Raw genomic sequence first — 22,031 nt, forward strand, 5'->3', positions numbered from 1 at the left:
TGCAAATGTTCATAACAAAATGATCTAGTGTCTCTAGTCTTGTTCTATATATCTCGGGAAATGCAGTATAATGTAAACAAGCCCAATGACTAATTTGTATTAAAGCAATTTGCATATTTAGCATACATTTACCCTATAGCAGTAATGTCTGAGCTGTTCAGAGACCAAACCAACATGTTTCGGCTATCCCAACTTCAAAGTCTTAAACTTTTTTTTATGTAAAAAAGCTGGCAAGCACATCAAATTAACTTCTGTAAATGTCTTATTGAGTTTTCTGACCAATTGTAATGTTCACAGAGCAAGACACGCTGATGTGTTACATGATTCGGCATGACATAATGTAATAGCACTGAACTCACATTTCACACTTGAACAAAATGCATAAAATTTGCACAACAAAATGGGGCTGCTTTGAAATGCATAAGCCCATGCACTCCTGACATTACGTATGCAAAGTTCAGCTGTTCTCTACATTCCTGGTGTCATAAATATACAATAGATATATTGCGCTGCAGTGTTTTAAGCAGCAGGGGCTGCAGTAGACAGGGATGCTGTCCTTCAAGTTATTTCCCTGCTTTGTTACTCAAGCGCCTAACTGGAGTAAGTGCTTTTCATCAGTGTTGTGACTCTGTGTTGTGCAGACAGAGGCTCAGTCAAATGCCACGGTATCCTTGGGCAAAAAATATGAATCGTGTTGCTGGAAAGCGTTTCACCTCTGGCATTCCACTTGTATGTAGTCTGAGCAGGCATACAAAAATGTACAAAAGCGCTTTCCTACTGTGTAAGAATGGGTACGCACACACAAAGCAGCTGTGCACCTGCGGGCCTGAGCAGAACGTAACCAGTGTTCTTCATAGATTTCTTTGTGTCAGTGCCAGCCTAGCCTTCACTGCCTGGACCTGAAGGGAATTGTATCTACTGCAACAGCAACAACAACGGCAACAGATTAAACTGATATTTGCCACAGGATTTGTGTAATACATTTAGAGTTTGTAATACAATACAATTTTAAATATTGGTATTAACAGTACTTTTCAATGTGATACTTCGGAGAATTGTAATTTAATCATCATACCGTGACTGGTAACTCTTATTTCTCAACCTCATGGCAATATGTGTAGAATTACAGAATATTAGCTTCAAAATGGCAACATTTTCCCTCTGGTTCCAGGAGGTGGGCATATAAAAAATGGTTTGTTCAGTCAAGCTCTGTTAAAGTCATAGTAAAAAGCCGATATGAGTGTAAAGGTCCAAGCCGTGTGAATACTTTTGAGAGACACTGTACAGATTGCAGCGGTTGTGGACAGAGATGGTGAATAAGGACCTCAGTTCTTGCTCTGGCTCAAAGGACCTCAGTTCAGTCACAATGCCAGGCACTTTTTTAAACTGTATCCCAGACACTGGCCCTTACATTAAGCATTCAGAAGGAAAGCCTAAAAGTAAGTGTTTCGTTTTTTCTATTCTAACTCTATCCCAAACATTCACCATTAGCTTTACCAACCTGAATTAATATTTAAACAAAAATATGTCACATTTATTTTACATATATGTGATTCTAAGGTCAGACTGGGATATTTGTGACCAGCATAAATGTATAGTTTATGGTGTATAGTTTTCTTGAAGATAACAATACACTCCCCCAACCCTATCCGTTCGTATGCAGATACGAAATAACTGCTAATATTTGCCTATGTGCCATGACAATAGTGGTTAGATTGTAGCTTTTTTGTTGTGTAATTGGTTGTGCAGACAAAAGGCGTGCCTAGTGCAGTTGGTTTTTGTGGCTCTACTCTGCCAGTGATTTTTCACAGCCTCTCTGCACATGTACCGGCTCGCTCACAGAGGTGGATACTCTCTAAAAAGCCTTAGCAAACTGACCTGCCTTTTCTTACTATTGGGTTTGTGTGTTTGCTTGGGTGTGTATGAATGTGCATTCAAGTGTGTTAGCGTGGGGATACAGTGTTGCTGTATGGTATCAACAGTATATCTGAGACTGGACAGTCAGTCAGGTAGAAATCCTCAGTGGAGAGAAGAATGATGTTCAATCATCTGAATGAAGAGTCACCCCATACAAAAACACTACAGTTTTCTATACATATTATTGTACTTACTATACTGTGGAACGCTGTACTGTTCTGGAGGAAATTGTGGTCAACTCAAATATATTGTGATTCTCAAGAGATTTTGGATAAAAGGCAAAGGTTCTAATAAAATACAATGTACTATTGATAATGGACAAAATAAAGTCAAACACACATCCTTCTGGAGGTGCAGGGCCGATCCAAGTTTTATATAAAGAAGAAATAGAGCTTACATGCTCATATGCTCCATCAAAGTATCTTTATTAAAAATATGCAGGCAGAGTTTCAATCCTCTGAGACGGTCGGTCAGGTCTTTTCATTCAAAGTGTACAACACCCATACTTACAGACATAGACAAAGGGCTTGTGTCAGTTAGGACTTTCTGTGCCATATAATGGCAATTGAGCTAAACCAACCAAAGAAATATAGAAATGAATTCCAAATGAATTCCAAAGAAGAAAGAATATAATTTGTGGGCATATCTGAGAAAATCTAGGCTACTTTTTATTTTCCATGTATAACAATAAATGAGTAGTCATGTTACTTGGATTGCCACTCGAATATGCTAGCGTCAAGGAACTGAGCCTACTTGTTGTGGAGGTTTTATCCACCACTCGTTGGCAATCCCTGTTATTGTTAACTGGGAAACCGAAATGTTCCCAGACGGCAGACCTGAATGATACTGGGGCGTCTTCTAGTTTTGGCTCACCAATGCTTGCCATGTTGGCTAACTGCTAATTTCTTCATAGCTGCTATGATGGTCTAAGCTCTGTTATCGCTGGAGTGGATTAACTAATGAGCGAAACAACTTTCTTTTTTTTTTTTACAGACAACTTTATTGCTATGTGGATATTTTTCCCAGTGTAATTTATACACCATTTGTTTATGCAATCATCTTTTTTTACAATGAAATATATATATTTCCTAGCTATAATATATGATCGATGTATCGTTCGGTTTGGAGTGCGTACCGAACCGTGGACCCTCAACCAAACGGTTCAATACCAATACACGTACCGTTTCACCCCTAGTATATATACATTATTTACATAGTCTTTCACTGAAAATGGCTCAAAGAAAAATCCTCATAACTTTCTCACACTCATAACAGTGTGGTTTTCTGTCAAACTGCCAGGCCACCCCACACTCATTTGAATACAAAATGAAATGGTGGAAGTAGCTCCCAGGCTTTTATTGTGGGATGCACAGCCACTTGCAATATACCATTGTTCCTAGCAGACAAAGTGGTGAAATGGCCTTTCTAACCAGTCTTGATAAGCGTAGGACTCACTGGGTAAAAGAAAAAAAGTCTTTACAATCATTAGGTGGATTAGTTGTCCCATTTTCCTCACCAGATAGAGAGGGTTCTGCCATTCCCCATATCCCCTTATCTTACAGAGATTCAATTGTAAATGTCTAGACATCTCAATTAGACAGGAGAAAACAATGAGTCCTGGTAAGCCACAGAACATTTTGTCTGGAGATGGTTTTCTATTAATACTCTAACACTGTCGACATGCCTCCAATTAAAGTCAAGTCCTGATAGCCAAATTGACTTCAGTGTTAAATTAATATATGTCATTTCCTGACTGACAAGTCTAAATCGATGCTAAATGCTAAAACTAGTAGGGATGATTGCATCGTTTTAGAGAGCGTTATTAGCATGGTAATAGAAGGCTATTGTATTGTTCCCCTCCTCAGTGTTCCTGCGTGATAACCTGTGCTGCCGTAGTAACCGTGTCACCTTGCTGCCACTGTTCTTTTGTTGTGTTGACACGCTGCAGCTCTGTGGATACAAACGACGCCAGTCACACAGACGACAGCGGCAGGGGGTACAGCCAGGAGACAATGCATGGCACACCTGAGCTCAGGCACAGCGCAGTGCTGTATTTTGTTGGAGAGCTGGAGTAGTAGAGCAGAAAAGTAGAGCAGAGTACAGTACAGGGCCTAATGTATCATAAATAAGAGATACTGGCAGTTTGCCAGCACAATGATTAGCCTAGCGTGTACTGTCCATTCCACTGGGAATTAATGTGGGAATGTACTCAACATTATGCATAAACATTATACAATTGTTTGGGACTTTTTTGTGGCATAGATTTTAATAATTATTGTTATTTGTTGCACTTTATTATTTACATCCCTTAATAAACCATTTATAAACTGTTTTTGGTGAGTTTACTTACAAATTATTAAATTATTATTCAGACAATTGTAGTAAATGTCAATGCCTATGTGTAATAATTAATATTAAAGCAATTTAAGTATGAATAAAAAATGGCTAATTCAAGATTTTATTTTGACATTTACACATGTAGGAACAATGATGAATGAATGGGAAATAAACCCTTTACATAAAATACATTGTTTATGGGACAGAGATGATTTCCACAGTGTTTGTATAATATTTTCTCGTAGTTGTGAAAGTATTGTCTGTAAGCCAAACTGTTCTGGTTGCTGTGTACTGTCATCCAGTTGTGTACTACCTCATCCATTTAAAAATCTATTTTGCAGGTCTTAACATATAACAAGACTTCTAGATATAATAAGAATTTGGTTATATAAAGATCCCAAAATGCATCTTTAATATAAATTGTTACCAAAAGAGGCTAAACTGTTTTTATAAGCTCATATACAAAAGTCAGTAGGAAATTATGCATTCTGATCATGCTGATGAGTAGATTAAGTTCAGTCAGAGTTCCCCAAAATGCTATGGAGAAATCACATGCAATTACCTCTGTTTGAATATTTTCCTTTCTTGGTGTTTGCATTTTAATTCAATAATTAACTTTCTCCTCACAGAGGCAGTCTCCTCCTGGCTGCAGCTGTAGTTTGCCATCTCAGGTGGATTACCAGCCGTAAGGACCTGGCCTGCTGCTTCAGCTGTTACCATTGTGTTTTATGATTGCAGATTTACTCATAATCTAGTCTGCTAAATCAGTTTGTCTGGCAGAATCTTTCCTGGAGAGAATGTACAGCCACCTACAGTATATGAACTATTAACAAATTCAACAAACAACTAAACTCTTTAGTGGCTGTAATTGAATGGAACTTGCAGGCTAGGACAATTTACCCCGAGGAGAGCTGGCTGTTATTACTCTGTAAAGATTGGGTAGAGAATGAATCATTATGCTGGAGCGACTCGCTCTAATGTGTTAGCCTGATGTCAGCCAAACTACCAGTGAATCGCTTCGAACACCAATACATAAAGTTAAGGCAAAGCTATGAGATCCCTATTACTGAAGTTTAAATCATCTTTGTCTAATAACTTTACTCCATATGGCTTGCCCATACAACAGGGAACAAGGCCTACCATTATCCAGCTGTAACTATTCAAACCAAACCTTTAAATTCAAGTTCAGTTGAGTCTAGCCTTAAAAGCTATCATACCTACCTGACGGGCCTTTTATTCTGGTAGCAGACGTTATCCTCTGCAAACATTTCTTTTCCCTCTAACCTTCTACTCCCTGAGGCAGACCAGCAGAATTCTGAGAGACGCAAAACAGAACACAAGGAGACAGACAGATGAGAGGTGTTCTTTGTATTCCTTTTTGACACTTTCAAGAGGTTTACTTGAAAAAGTTTCCTTTAATGTTATCCGCAAGACGGCTCTAGCCTCCTCTTCCTCCTCTTCCTCCTCCACGCTACCGTTCCCCCCTCCATACCTGCAGAATGAAACCACGTCTGTCTCCCTGCTCTCCAGTGTTCCATTGTCAGCAATAAGAGCACTTCAGCTAAGCTACTGCTGGTCAGGAAAAACGGAAAGTTGATGGATAGAGTACCGACCTATTAAAAACCTGAGTAATTCTTCCTAACTCGGTTCTCACAATATTAAACTGAATACAATAGATCCTATTCAGGTCTGTGTTGAATGATAGTAGTAATTACGGTTTTGTCCACTGCCAAGATGTCATTGATGAAGATGTCAGTTGGTGACTTCATTCACTCTCTCACAGGGGTCTCGCCTGGACCCACTGCTCCTCAGCCTGTGGCCTAGTCCAGCTGATGACAGCTTGACGGATCTGGAGTGAAAACAGTGTGCTGACGGCTGCCTTGGGTCCATGTGGGAAAAAAGACATTGAAAAGGGGCGAGGGAGGGATGAAGTCTGTCCAAACAGTCTGAAAGGAGCTTGTTTTCTTTGTGTGCATGAGTGAACAGGAAAAGGTAATTAACTGGCCAAGTGGTGAAAGGTTGGAGTGATGGATGGGTGTGGGGTAAACAGACATATGGACACACAAGGGGCACACACACATCATTCCTTCCACCTTGATAGCTGTGCAGTGGTTAATATGAGGCACGGTGTGTTCTTGTAATCACTGACATGTCACAGTTATCATGAAAGGTAGCTATAACCCTATTGGGTTTACTTTGGTGAGTGACAAGGACAAATTACATACCATTGTGTGAGGTCATTTGATTGCAGGATGCTGGCGTGACATGGGTCCATTAATCTATGCATTCTTCTTGACCCATAGTGTCTATCTATGGCTGATTGATAGACAGTGGCATCTGGCTGTATAAATAATAGAAAAGGAGTGGCTGCTGTAATAGGCTCCTGCTATCAGATGTAAAATGATACAAAGCAAATTACACACACATTACAGTGGAACTGTGTATACAATATGTGTGTAATATGTGTATGTGCAACTAAAACTGTACATCTCAATTATTAAAATACTGCACACGTACATCCACCTCACAGAATACAGAAAAAAGCACATTTGTCTTTTTTCGTGAACTGTCACTCATCCCTAGTGCTTCAAATTGCCTCACTGTTTAGGCTACTAGAATGAAGTGTTTGAAATTAGACACCCATTCTTGATGTAGGCCCGACCTGTTCAAACAGTAGGTTTCTGTCGGAGAAACGGTTCGACAAGTCGGCTGGAATCGAATCAGTTGGGACGGTTCTGGGTCGCGCGCCTATGTTGTTCCCAAACGGTAGTCAATCCGGCTGCATGCTAACAGTCCTAGGCTAGTCTAGCCTTATTTTATTCAGAAGCACGCTCAGAAAGTTCCACACCAGCTAACGTGAGCACAGCCCTCTCTTGCTCCTAACAACATCAAAGCGGATATGGGATAAATCAAGATTCTAAAGGAATTAAGGAGTCCAAGGGCTGCGATCACATTATTTTGTCTCATAATGCAGCTCAAATAAACCTGCAATAGGCTGTTTGTTTTTTGTTTGAATGTGACTTCAAATACTTTTATTTGCAATGAAAAGATTATCAAGAAACAGCAGGAAAACCTTTTTTCCTTGAGAACATGAAAGCATTTAGTTTAGGGAGCCTATCTAATCAATACATTTTCACTTGGGGCATAAGCAGTAGGCTACTACTATAAGAGAGCATTTGTTGATGGACTAGGGGAGTATACCATGTCCCCCCCCCTTTTCTATTAATTAACAGGGTCTAGACATAGCATCATAAATCAGGCTAAAAACAGAGTTACAGGACCAATATTGTTACATCACTCCAACTGAGAACTTATTTTGTCAGACAGCGTATTATCTGAGTGGTGGATGTAGTAGTTTCTCTTAGACTTTGTTATTATTTATTATGCAGACAGATAATGATGCCCAGGTGTTTTGGTTTATAGAGTGTTTCTGCTTGCAGAAGTATGCTACATCCCCTTTATCCTGTGTGCTACTGGCAGGACAGACAAGGAGGAAGGCGGGCTGCAATAACCGTGGTTTGATGACCCTCCCCAATTTGTGTGACACAGGAGACATTTCCAAAGGGCTAAACAGAACGTTAGTGTGAGATCCTGACTCATTGTCATTTCCAGCCACACAGGACAGGGCAGGAGTGGTTAAACTTAATGATCTGTGGCCCACAGCTACTACTGGTGGTTCAGCATTAACTGTTCCTGAAGTCAAATTAGATCTGTGGGTCTGCTGACCGGCACGGTGCTGCTCTAGGGGATGGATGAGGGGTGAAGGATGAGGGGTGAGCGTGTTGAGGATATGGGTGTGAATAAGTGAGTTGGGGGGGGATTGCCACTAGATGTGGTTCTTCTGTCCTGGGAATGTAGTCTGTTTTAATGGCCTGTGGTCACCAGCATGCAGCTGTGCTCATTTTTCTCTGTCCCAGACTACCTGTGGGAAAGTAGGCCTGTTGATGGCTCTCGTCCTCACCGTGGGATTTGCCCGCTGGCTCCTGTGGCTTATTGGGGCCCATTCCCATCGGATCACCCTGGGACAGTACTACTGACAGGACCAAAGGTGCCCGAGGCCAAGTAAACAGAGACAGCTCAGACCTAATGGAGAAATATCAGAATCTCCCAGACCCTTTACCCAAAGGAGTCCTTTGCCGCTTTCCAGGCCGTCATTGTGAATAATCATTTGTACCTACTTGATTTGCCTCGTTAAAGGTAATATAAAACAAGAAGGTAGTTTTTAAACTAAGGCTGATGGAGCAGCAATGTTGTTGGGTGTGGGCCTGTTGCTTGTATATGCTGTTGTGGGAAGTATGAACAACTCTGATATTGTATTGTATTAACACAAATTTAGAAATTACCTCTAGTGAGAGGCACAGCACAATGTTGACCTGCTTCACTCAAGGGCTGGAACGTTTAGTGCAAAAGAGAATTGAAAGAAGGAAGGAAAGAATGAATGGGAGACTGTTCAATTTAATCTTATAAAGTCAACTACTGGGTGTGCTACAGCTTTAGTGCCAACATGGAGAGCTGCTCTGTGTTGAAGGTCATTCCTCCTCATCTGACAGGCTCTCTGCAACACTGTGGAATAGAAAATACACTTTCCCAGGGTGTTTTACTTTTAATGGAGCGTGCCTGAAATTCTTTAGTCTGGCAAGGGACCTCGTGTATTTGAAATTGCTATGACCTTCTGATATAAGTAATTCACGGGTCAGCTTTCTGTATCCGGTCGGATAATCCATATCTGACGGTAATGATTTGGAAAATCATCTCCCTGTGACTTTGTCTACATCTGTAACTGTCTTGCATTCAGGAAACAAGAGGCCCCAGGCAGAGTGCATTGAGAAATCCTGGAAATGTTTTACTCTGTCTCTGTGGAAGTAGTAAAAGCTGAGCTTGTTTCCATAAGCCCCTTGGCAGTGGTTTTCAGATGACACTCACCACCAAGACAGCCTGTCTCCTATCTCTCCTGCTCGCTCTCTGATGTTTCTGCTCATCCTCAGTGGGAACAGCTGACATGGAGGCAAACTTGTAGACGTACAGTTCATTCCACATGCACTTCTATTTCATTGCATGCCGGCCTCCTTTCCATAATAAGGCCACGCCATCGGACTTTCTTAGTCCCTGGAGTTTAATAAAGTTCCCCGTTGACAGGCAGTAAACCAACACAACGACCCAGAAGCCCCCCAGGCAGGGCACAACCTCAAGTTGCCTCCACCTCTTATTCTCTCTCTCTGTGTCCCTAACTCACACTCCCTCTCTTTCAGGAGTTTGCACTGAAGAATCTCAGACCTTCTTGTCTTTCTCAATGACATGCCATGCTTGGAACACATATTGTGTTGATGCAGCACAAGTGTCTCTCGTACTGGGCTGTTTTTTTAACACCCACTTACACCTGTCAGCAATAGATCACATGGGTAGTGAATGAAACAATATGGCGTCAAGCCTGAGCGTATGCATAGCTTCTCGAGTCTAACCACATTAGACATTACACAACTTTATCAAGCCATTGGTTTGTATTCAAAATACCTTTACATTTGCCTGTAAAATCAGAATGTGTTCTCTGTGCTTTGGAAACAGTTATCATCTAGGAAACAGATACTGGTATGTTGGTATATTGAGATGGTGTATTTTTGACATGTGTAATTGCTGACATGCAGTAGTCCAGGTGGAAATCCTCTGAGAAGTACTTGTCAGACAGAGAGTCCTGTCAGTTAACTTTGTATTCATGGCTTGCTCTCCTCATACTGGATGTGGAGACAGTCTCATTTTGTCTCCGCTTCAGACTCTCCACCTCAAAAATGGTCTGGCTAGATCTCCTATCATAATTGTTGTCATCCTCAGTCAATCAAATGTATTTTATAATATTTTATTTTATCAAGTAAACCTTTTACATCAGCAGTATTACAAAGTGATTCTACAGACAGCCATCCTAGAAACCCCAAAATGAAAGAAACAAGAAGACATGGTGTCCAGTGGCTGGTATAAACTCCCCAGTAGGGTCAGAACCTAGCAATACACCTAGAGTGGAGTTGGACTCTGAGGGCTGGCCAGTCTTCCTCTGGCTGTGCCGGGTGAAGATTATCACCTGGGTCCACATCCTACCCTGACCCTGGGCTCATTCCTCCATAGAGCATAAAGCTCAGAGCTAGACAGCTTAACTAGACAGCCCGCTCTCTAGCCTCCAGAACCTCCAGAATAGCAGCTGGGCTTGAGCTTTGTGACTTTTTATTGTCTCTCCTAAATCAACACCTAACAATGCAAGATGAAGGTATAGGATATATAGGATAGACAGAGTGAAAGAGGAATTGATTTTTTCCAGATAGCCATGCCCTGAGGTGGGGCAGGGTCGGCTTGGTGGGAGGGCTTAGGTGGAGGGGTGAGAAATGTCTGCCGGGGAGCCCAGCAGGCCAAGGTGTGCTTTCCTGATTATGGCCGCCTCCACGTCCCCTCTTTCAACCAAATATGTTTTCTAGACTGAAGCGTATCCATGGTGATATGTTATCCCCTCTCTTCATTTGCTCTCCTGATTCGTCACAGACTTGGTGAATGCAGAATGCGCTGCCCTCTGTTAAGCGGTTTGAAATAGAATGCCTTTACATCAGATCCCTCACGTGTCAGTGTCTTGTAACATCAGAGCGTTCTTCATCGCTCAATGACATTTTGATTTTAAGCCTCTTTACATGAATGTCAGTTTGTGGGAATTCCCATCTAGATCCTCCTAAGAAGATAATTGTGGCTAACATATCCTCCATTAACCAAAACAACCCCACCTAACGCTACGATAAGAACTAAGGAATTATCTACAATACATGTTAGGAGTGACATTATTCGAGCTTCATCTCAGGCTTTGTCAATGAAAATCCGCTTTTGAAAAGAGCCAGTCTTGCCCATGTTGAGTATCAGCCTGTCATTGCCTTGGGTGTTGTGTTCTGTGGTTCCCTTATTGGATCTTGTGCCTTGTGAACTCCATCATCATGAGGACTGGATTAGTTCTGCTGAAAGACCAGTGATAACGTGACTGCTCACACTGCTTGGACTCAGGGATCACATAAAGATGATGATTGACTCTCTTCTGTCCTGGCTCTTAGTTAAAAGTAATCTCTTGTGGACACACTACGTAAACATAAATGATTCTGTACATCTGTCAGGGCACAACGGTTTGCGTTAGATAAGACACATTAACTCCGGTGTTTTGGAAGAATCTCTAATTCTCAGGTTAGTGACTTGGCCTGCAGATTTGCTAGTAATTCTCAAAGGGTGGAGGTCTTCGTTACACTTACACATATATGAATCTGGACCTTAAATGGCAACCTGACCAATGACTTTAGTTAGGTCAAGGTTTAAAGGAACAGTAAAGAGAGCGTACTCATTATGTATAATAATGCCCATTCACCCTGTGGGTACAATCAGAGGGTCTCTAAGATGGAGGTCACCTAAATGTCTGTATTGAGCTGCCTTCAGAGGGAGGAGATTTAAGTCCCTGGGTGGTGTCTCTACGGAGACTGCTTCACTGGCCCCTGCTGTATTAAGTGATACTGCATTAAGGAAGTGGATTGTTGTTTGGCAGGGCCGTCTCACTCGTCCTGATCACCACAGAGGCTCAGTGGAACAGAGGCCTCATAAACATTTATGTATCTGTGGGCTCCTGTCTTAGAGCTCTGCTCCAGTGGGCAGGAGGTTACTGGCTCTTTATGCCCCTTCAGAGACTGGGACTGCGCGTGTGTCTATTTATATGTGTGTGTTTGTGATAGAGAGTATGAGGGAGCGTGAAATTATCATACAACCTCACTTACAGGATGAGGAGAGCAGAGACAATTAGAACAGCTAGAAGTGAAAGGTCGGGTGTAGAGACTGATGCTCCATACAAGCCTCTAGCTGTCAGAGAGTAATGAATATTCTCACACTGGGACTTTTATCATATGTAAATAGCTTGCTCTGAGCTCCTTGGATCGGATCAGCTGTTATTTTCTTTTGGGGATCCCTCTCTAGTACCCCCAACTCCCTTCCGCCCCAGCTGAGAGGACACCTCAGAGAGTCATAAACAGACAGAGGGAAAGTAAAAACCTCCACTGGTCTACTTGTGTAATTTGACGCCATGCAAAAACCTACAGGTTCTGGGGCCAGTAACAGCCTTGCAGAAGGTTGGGGAAGGATCTGATTGGCAGTTGGTGTTCCAGAGGAATGCTCAACTTGATTTGTTTGAGTTGTCCACTTATCCCCCAAACCCCTTTTCCTTATCTCATTTGCCTGTGTTGTTAAAAAGGGGGTCCAAGGCTCAGACAAGTTTGCTATGAGCTCATCCACTGGCAACATGATCTGCTTTCTCTGGTTGCAGGTGGAGCAGAGTAGTCTGAACAAACAGAGTTCTTCGGGGGTTGGTGTGGCTGTGGTTAGGGCAAGCAGGGGGGAGGTAGAGTCTCTGGGATTGTCAGTATCCCAGAGCCTTCGATCACACACAGTCTCCTATGGTGTCCTTCTGCATGGGACCGCGTTAATAAGCCCTTCTCTCCATCTCTCTCGGTTTCCTCTGCAGGATCCAGGCTACGCCGCATTCCTCTTTGAACAGCTCCAAGTGCCTGGGAGCCATGAGGGCTGCTGCCAGGTGTGTTCGACGCCCCTCCACCAGCTCAGGCAGGAAGCCCTGCAGACAGTAGGAAGCCCGGCCTCTGCCCTGACCCTGAGGCACCACATGCCCACTCTGCCCTCCGCCACCCTCTCTGGGCAGCCCCATAGACTGACACTCTCTTCCTCCGGCACCAATGTGAGGCCGCCCTCCAAAGCCCACGCCCAATCCCATGCCCACACCGTCCTGCCCCTTGGGGAGAGGGGGCGCAGGGGGCTTGGTTGGCCACAGGGCTCCTCCATCTCTGCTGGGCCTAAGACTAGTGTCCAGATGACTGTGGGTGGGGGGCAGCCGACTGGGACCCTGGGATTGGTCACCATCCAGGCCCAGCAGTACCTGGAGGGCATGTGGAGCATCTCCAAGGTCAACAACTTCCTCCCCCAACCCAGCCCGGTAGGTTCTCTGCTCTTCAATGCTCATTTGTTTTGCTATTGATACCCACTTTTGCACTGCCTGCCCAAAGGTAGCCTTCATCAAAGCTGTGTTGTATATAGACAGCCTGTTACTATCGTCAGTGTTGTATTGTTACTCTCATCAATGTTCTTTTCCAAGTTCTTCTTTAGTCTTAGCCTGAGAACCTTTGGCGGTGGACAATTTTATAAATGCATTAGCAATTTTCACAAAGTGCTTATACAGGTACCCAACCTATAATCCCCAAAAGCAACCAACAACAAGAAATGTATGCACAGTAGCTGAGTGGCTGCGATAAACTCTCTAGTTGGATTACAACCTTGGAAGAAACTTAGAGAGGGGCTGGACTCTGAGGGGTGACTAGTCCTCTACTGTGCTGGGTGAAGATTAGTTGGGTACATCCAACACCTCAGACCTTTAGAGAAATGTTAATAACTTTCACAGACTGACCCTGAGCTTCAGAACTCTGCAGGAGAGGTGACCTGTCATTCCTAAGGAGTCATGGCTCCTGGGTGGTTCTGGTTACCTGGGGTGACCAGGAATAAGAAAGTGACCTCCTCCTCAAGGGTTAGGGTCAGACAAAATGTCCACCTTACAATATCCATCTACCTCTAATCACAGTCATAGTAAATGGCTCCATGGAGACCTAGTCCACACATCTTGCTATTAACTTCATTAATTTTACAGGCTTATCATTAAGCAATTTTCCCCCCTCTTGAATTGGCAATTATTCTCCCTGGAGTGCGAAAGCGGGACATCTGGTCCAGCCTACAACCTCTCTCTTACACTCTACTGTGACATTCTCCACTAGGAGCTGTTTGCACTGAACAAACTCAACCATAATTTATAGCAAAACTTTTCTATTTCTGTCCCTTTTACTGAATGTTCTCAATCAGACCCTGTTTACAGCCCCTGACTCTCAGTTTTTCCTTCCTCCACCTAATAATGCACTGAAAATTGCACTCAATTACAGCGTCCGCTGGGGTTATTCCTTGTTGAAGATTCAGAGCAGATTTCTCTCCTCTAACTGTCAACAAGAGCCTTTAGTGCCAGTTTATGTGAGACCGGCAGAAGCTTTTAACTGCATGTATGCAATCTAGGACAAATCAAAAGGCCTTGCATAAAGGGTGAGTGACTGACTTGTGCTCTCCTGTGTCTAAAATCAATTAGAGATGATGGGAATCAGAATGAAGCCTTGCACATGGCCACATGGCTGAACCTCAGCCTCCTCTGAGGCACTCTGACACTGAAACAAGCTCTGCAGAACTGTGCATGGTGTTATTTTCCAAAGCCTTTTTCTTTGATTAAAAGAAAATCCCCCAGAATGGAGGAAAACCACGCAGGTCATGGAGGATTTGGAGCTTTGCTGTGAGAAAAAGGAACATGATTTAATTGACAATTGCCCACTTGATTTCTTTGGGGGACTTGTGTAGAGCGGCATATATCGTGGGCAGGACAAAGGAAGGGAAATGGGCCTTCTAGACAATCCTACATAGTGTTTTATTCCAGGACCCTCAGGACACAAGCACACAATCTATTATAGGGCACCTTGAAACTTTCATATGGGGAAAAGTATTTGGCTTGGAATTACAGTGTTGGTCCTTTACAATACATTGGAACAGACACAACCTTTGACAGATAACAGCTGGTACAACAAACTCTCTGAGACACTGGCTCATTATATTTGTGTTAAATGGAGAACACAGACATCCCTCCTTTGGTCGGATAGCTAGAGACCTCCACTCCTCCAAGCAAAATCATGGCATCTGTTGTAGAAGTCCACCCTTCCTTGTTCATTAACGTCCAACTTTGAGCACCTGATATGAGCAATGTGTTGATATGACTGCAGACACCAGTAGTGTGATTAGTGAATACTCAAGCAATTCACAATCACTAATTGATTGATCAAAATCTGTGATTTGCACTCTGCTTCACAAAATCCACGACCACGAGTGCTAATCTGCTGAAACTGAGTGCTCTTGACCCGGGGGGTTTAGTGTCTGCCCACGGGACGCCCAGTGTGACCTCTCGTCTGCCACCTACTGAAAACCCAGTGGACCATCTGGGCTTCTGCCTGCCACGGTGCAGCTGGGCCTGCTTGGCGCTTTGCCACATCGGGAGAGAGATGAAATGAGCAATGGAGAGTAGGAGTGATGGAAGGATAGAGGGAGAGAAAGAAAGAAGGAGAGATGAACAGAGGGAAAGGGGGAGAGAGGAAAAGATGGAGAAAAGGAGAGTGAGAGGGAAGAGGTTTTCTGATGAGCTCTACAGTGCCTCTTAAAAGTATTCACCTTCTTTGGAATTTTTCTACATTTGATTGTGTGGCGACATGCATTTAAAATCAATTTCATTAGGAGGTCTTGCCACTAATAGGTACAAAAAAGTCCATAATGTCAAAGTGAAAAATAAAATTGTTCTAAAAGAAATTACAAATACAAAAGGAAACAATTGATTGCACAGGTATTCATCCCGTTTACTTTGGCCGCAGTTGCAGACATTAGACACAGCAATGTTTGCCCATTCTTCTTTGCAAAATTGCTCCAGCACCATTATGTTGAATGGTGAACCCGTTTTTAACTTTATTGGACTAAGGTCCAGGCATTGACTGGGCCATTCAAGGACCTCACGGGCCTGTCCCAAAGCCAATCCAGTGTTGCCTTGGCTGTGTGCTTTGGGTCGTGTTCATGCTGAAAGCTTAGTCTGTACCCCAGTCTAGTGCTGTCTGGATCAGGTTATTTTCAAGGACCTCCTGTTTTCTGCTCTGTTCATTCTTCCATCTTGACCAGTCTCCCAGGCTGTTGCTGCGAAGTGTCCTCCAACATTTGTTTCTGCCACCGCCATGCTTGACTGTGAGCAACGTGTTTTCAGGATGTTGTGCGGTATTAGGCTTGCGCCGAACATAGCTCTTTAATAAAGCTCTGTTTTGTCTTATCAGACCATAAAATCATCTTCTTGGTCTCATAGACTCATATTCCTTCTGGCAAACTGTATTTGTTCAGAGTTTTTCTCTTTTTGCCACCCTGCCAGGAGGTTGTTGCAGAATGCCCTGCAATGCCATTGTTGGCCTTCTTAACAAGTGCCCTTCTCATCCATATGCTCAGATTTTGAGGGTGGCCTGTTGTAGACATGTTTACTGTCACACCATGTTCTCTCCATTTCTTCATAATGGACTTTATGGGGGATATTCAATGCCTTGGAAATATCCTACCTCTGATTGGTGTATTTGAAGAACCATATTAAGGATTTGCTTTGTATGGCCCCATTTTGATGGGAATTTGTTTGGAATTGTACTAACCTACTGTGGGACCTCTCGGAAACAGGTGTATTTCATCTGAAAACATGAAACACCTGAATTGCACGCAGGTGCAGACTTATTGTGGCCATTTTGCTCATTTCGTTCATTAAGATAAATAATGTATAGAGAAATCACTTCAACAATGTATGCATGTGCGCTCCCCAGTTAATCTGAACTTGGCACCATGTGGACAGAGAACACAAAACACTTGTTCCTAGACACGAGCTGATGCTGTCTGTGAATGCATCATACTTCATGAATACATTTTTGTCATGATTTGTTTTTTCCAGAGTCACTCCTGTATTTTAGCTGTGTCTTTGACCTCCTGGGCACAAATAATTCTACAGCACAATTATCATGTGCTTTTCTGGCTGCTTTGTTTATGAAGATAGTGAAGAAAAAGACATTAGGACTGGTAATTGATCGTATGCTGCAAAAATGAATCTTATTAGTTGATTTTGGTTATTAAATGTTATCAATGCACACAGGATTTATTGAACTTAAACACAACACAACCAGTCTCTGCTCAACACTCGAACTTGGGAACAAATTGTTTGGGGCTGCTGCTGCAGTCTGAGAATCGTTTTGTGCTAATGACTCTCATCTGGCAACAGTCAAGCAGTTGACAAGTGCAGCCTGACACATAGAAATAAATGGTTTAAAAGCTTCAGTAATGTTGAAAGCTTTTATTTTTTTGAAATATTTTTATACACTTACCACTGTAAAAACAAATACCACTGTAAATACCACTGTAAAATACCACTGTGAAAGAAAACACCACTGCATTTTAAACAAAATTACCATTATTTACAGACCTCACCATCATTTGACTTTTATTGTGTTAAGGTGTGCTCAAGTTTCTTTCGTAATTCTGACTTTGTGTATTGCCCAGCTCTTTGGTTTAGTCAAACATTTTAATCTAGGGCAACGTTTTATGAAATTCTATAAGGTCATGGATTTATTTTCTTTCCTGGTGATCGGTCTATATACCCCTCCTCCGCAATTCATATTGGTTGCTGAAACCACTGGAGCAGGACAGACCCAGATTAGCTGGGTCTTTTTCACCTCAGACATAATGGCCTGTCGCACTGTGGGATCAGATGTCACTGGGGATCCCTGCTAGGCTTTGGCTCTCAGAAGAGGAGGCTCTTTAGACTGCTGATGGAGAGGGAATCACTGAGTCCAGTTTGCCTGTGACTTGATGCATGCTTTGTCTCCTTCACGTCACCCCCTTGTCTCAGCGGGAAACAGGGGCTCAGCGGCTGGGGAGGGGGCCAGAGGGCTTGGGGTTGAAGGGTGGAAGGTCCTCTCATTACTGACACTCTGTGAGACTGGACATGGACACATGCGCCAGTGCCTAATTACCTGACCAGGGGACATGGAAGCATGTTTAGCTGTTAACCAGGGCCTCTCCAAGGGCCATACTGTGGCCATACTGTCCTGCAGGAGAACAGGTTGCCTGAAGAGCTTAAGTCCTGAGCCTGTCTCCTCTGGGAATGCCCTCTGACAGGCGTTACGACGTGTTCAAAATCATATTAGTGTTAATGTGTGTTAGGGTGAGATATATATTTCAGCCACACGCCCAACGAGCACTTCCCTGACCCCCACCCCACCCAAGACCCACAACGGGCTCCTCAGACCTGCTGCCACTTGATTTTATAACCTGACACTACCTTTGGCATATTCTATGACAGGGTTGTGGATGAGCTGCCCAGATAGGCTTCCTGCCTGAGAGTGTGAAGTCGTTTTGTCTTTCTGGATGATGTGAGACCAGTACACCTCTCTGGTATGTGTTCAGTTCCTGTCCTGTCACGGAGACCCATATGCCGTCCTTAGTCTTTCCGCTCCATCGGGTGCGTGAGAAGAATCTGCGCTCGGCTCATTTCAGTTTGCGTCCCGTCTCTCCATCACGCACTTCACAAATCAGAATCCTGACAGTGCATGAGGCCCTTGCTGTCTCACAACCCACCAACCACCATGATGGACTTCTTCTTTGCATAGCGTGCAAGCAGTTTGGGGTCAAAGTACACTAGTTGCACATTGTGGATTTACAGGTCAGATCATATTTTGTATTGGTGCCTTCCTACTGTAAATATGAATTAGTTATTATCATACTTACCTTGTATAAAATAATAGTTAAAAAGGTTGCCACACAGTATAATTGTTAACAGTATAATTGCTTGTCCAGTAGATACTGTGTCAGTTTAACTTAATGATTTGATGATAAAGATACAATACATTTCTAGTGGATTGTAAAGTAGATGGGTTAAATGCCTAATGGGGTAAGCCCACAGAGATGGGTGGAGAAACCCCTAATAAGGTAGGCCCACAGAGATGGGTGGAGAAACCCCTAATATGGTAGGCCCACAGAGATGCATAGAGAAACCTCTAAAAGGGTAGGCCCACAGAGATGGGATAGAAAAACCCCTAATGGAGTATGCCCGTAGAGATGGATAGAAAAACCTCTACTGGGGTAGGCCCGCAGAGATGGTTAGAGAAACCACTAATGTGGTAGGCCCACAGAAATGGACAGAGAAAGCAGTAATGGGGGAGCCATGGATATCATGAACAACATAACTTCTTCAAAAATAGTTTGATATTATTATTATTGGTGTGCTGTACTTCTGTAGTTGCCTGTGTTCATGTGTACGAATGAATGCTTCTACATCTTGATGTGTTGCACTCACATCTCAGCTATGGCACAGAGGGCCCAGACTTTATAAAATATTGTAAATTATGTTATTTTTGTTACCAAACATGAATCTAGGGCAAATGTTGAGCAAGTAAATATGCAGAGGGATTGGATAGTGTTGACATCAGCATGCCATGTTTGACTCCAGGTTGCTGGTTTCCCGCTGAGGAGGTGTCACCAGGATAAATGTGAAGGAATGCAATAGCGTTCATTCTACTGTTTGTTCTAGGCTGACCCACACAATTGGTTCTTGTCAGGTTTCATTGATCAGTGTACAGTTTAATATAATGGTGATTGGGATGGGTATTAGCCCTGTGTTGTCATGGTGATCAGTATTAACCATGGTGTTTAATTATACGCTTCTGGCCGGACTTGGTCTGCGCTCCCAGTGCTGGACCATGGAGAGAGGTATCACTGTTACAGCCAAACCCCATTACCCCCCTTCCCTTTTCTCCTTTCCCCAGACTAGCAGTCGGAGAGCTGGCTGGCACCTGCCCAATCACCCATAGTCATTACCTCCTCTGGGCTTGGAGTCACGGTCCATCAGAACCTGAAACATACCCTTACACAACAAGAGTCACAGTCCATCTGAACTTGAAACATACTCTTACACAACAAGAGTCACAGTCCATCTGAACTTGAAACATACTCTTACACAACAAGAGTCACAGTCCATCTGAACTTGAAACATACTCTTACACAACAAGAGTCACAGTCCATCTGAACTAGAAACATACTCTTACACAACCAGAGTCACAGTCCATCTGAGCCTGAAACATATCCTTACACAACCTGAGTCACAGTCCATCTGAACCTGAAACATACCTTTACACAACCAGAGTCACGGTCCATCTGAACCTGAAACATACCTTCACACAACCAGAGTCACGGTCCATCTGAGCCTGAAACATATCCTTACACAACCTGAGTCACGCTTGTATCTGTGAAAATGGCTCTGTCTGCTATAGTATTCCACTGCTTTTGGTTTGTGTGTAGATGTACTGTATGTTGATTTATGTGGTTGGGGGTAAAATATTGTTTTTCCAGTTAAGCTGTGTGTTACAAAGTCGTTCACACATGCCAAGTTAGCTGCTGATATATAATGTGAATATGGTCAATGATTTAACAGTTAAACTGTAATTAGACGTTGGCCATCACTTAATTAACATTCCCATCATGCAGTGTCCTGAGTGTTGCCATAATCAATTAGCAATATACTACAGTACAGTGCACTTGAATCAGTCCACTACAGTACAGTGTACTTGAATCAGTCCACTACAGTACAGTGTACTTGAATCAGTCCACTGCATTAGAGTGTACTTGATTCAATCCACTACTGTAGAGTGCACTTGAATCAGTCCACTACAGTACAGTACCTTTGAATCAGTTGACTACAGTGCAGTACCGTTGAATCAATCCACTACAGTACAGTACCCTTGAATCAATCCACTACAGTACAGTGTACATGAATCAATCCATTACAGTACAGTACCCTTGAATCAATCCACTACAGTACAGTGTACATGAATCAATCCACTACAGTACAGTGCTCTTGAATCAGTCCACTACAGTACAGTAACCTTGAATCAATCCACTATGGTACAGTACCCTTGAATCAGTCCACTATAGTACAGTGCACTTGCCATCCTGTGGTTGTTAGTTGGTACTAAGGTGAATAGTGCTGATGCTCGTTTACTCGGATGTCCAGAGCAGCTGCCTGCCCTTCTGTGTCAGAGGAAAGGAGACTAGAAGTTAATGGACTGGAAGAGGTGTGAGGTTCACAACATGGTCATTAACTCTTGAGGCCCACTCATTGCTAATGCTCTGTGTTTCTGTTTCCTCCTCTCTCTGTCTCTCTCTGTCTCTTTCTGTCTGTCTGTCTGTCTGTCTTTATCGGTCTTTGTCTCTTCAGGTACAGGGTCCCGTGGGGGAGGCAGAGAAGGAGGTCCCTGACCCTACTACGGAGGCTCATGTCCCGAGCTCCGGCTGCACACTGACACCAAAACGCCAGAGGATCCCTGTCCCGCTGGGACAGTGTACCATCACCCCCCCAGCCCCGGGCCCCACCTCCACATCCACACAGAGCGCCTCAGCCGCTGCCTCATTCTTCATCCGGTAAGAACACCACAGTACACATATACCCACCCTTTAGTCAGATCCCACCTGAAGAGAGAGTCTAAGGCCTGGCTGGCGATGATTAGGGCTTTCTCTGCTGTTTGATGCTAGGCTTAGTGTGCGCTGTATGTGGTTGGCTGCCTCTGCATGGCATGTTGCTGTGGGATCTGTGTAGAGGCCTGCCTTCAGACAATGAAGTAATGTTGGCGTACATGAGTGTTGCGTGACGTGAACCTCTTCCTGGATGATATTGTCCTTGTCGTGGATGAATTATGGCATGTATTAGGCTGTGCCGGAACACTGTTTTGAGAAAAGGAAGATATCTCACCTAAAGTTAGGCACCAGTTCCCATGAATGAGTAATAATGGTCTTACATAATGTGAAGGGTCTGTTACGAATGGGCTTAGGTTCTTGCACATTTTACCACTGTCTTTCTTTTTATCTTGGGAAATTATAAGTCAGTCAGTCACTTTTGCCTCTAGTACAGTTTCTTAGTAATACATTATTTTAGTGGGTATTCAATCTAGTTATTGTCTATATTCCCAAGTAGTAATCTTCAGCTCTCTGTATGCGGTCTTTCTCAGCAGACACTCAGTGCTCCATTTGGCTTTGGGGTCATTCCATTTCATTTCAACAAGCCATGAACCCTATCGTCT

General features: G+C 43.2%; 1 protein-coding gene across 3 annotated transcripts in view; it reads left to right on the forward strand.

The window, feature by feature from the left end:
- Positions 1-22,031, forward strand: part of kif26ab (kinesin family member 26Ab) — an 85,692-nt gene that overhangs the window by 22,938 nt on the left and 40,723 nt on the right. For all 3 annotated transcript variants that reach the window (XM_020054186.2, XM_020054187.2, XM_010878881.3), the window contains exons 3-4: positions 12,773-13,255; positions 21,173-21,375. In XM_020054186.2, coding sequence (XP_019909745.2) covers positions 12,773-13,255; positions 21,173-21,375 — 686 coding nt within the window. The remainder of the gene's footprint in view (positions 1-12,772; positions 13,256-21,172; positions 21,376-22,031) is intronic.

The sequence above is a fragment of the Esox lucius genome, chromosome 15 (assembly GCF_011004845.1).
Source record: "Esox lucius isolate fEsoLuc1 chromosome 15, fEsoLuc1.pri, whole genome shotgun sequence".
NCBI lineage: Eukaryota > Metazoa > Chordata > Actinopteri > Esociformes > Esocidae > Esox > Esox lucius.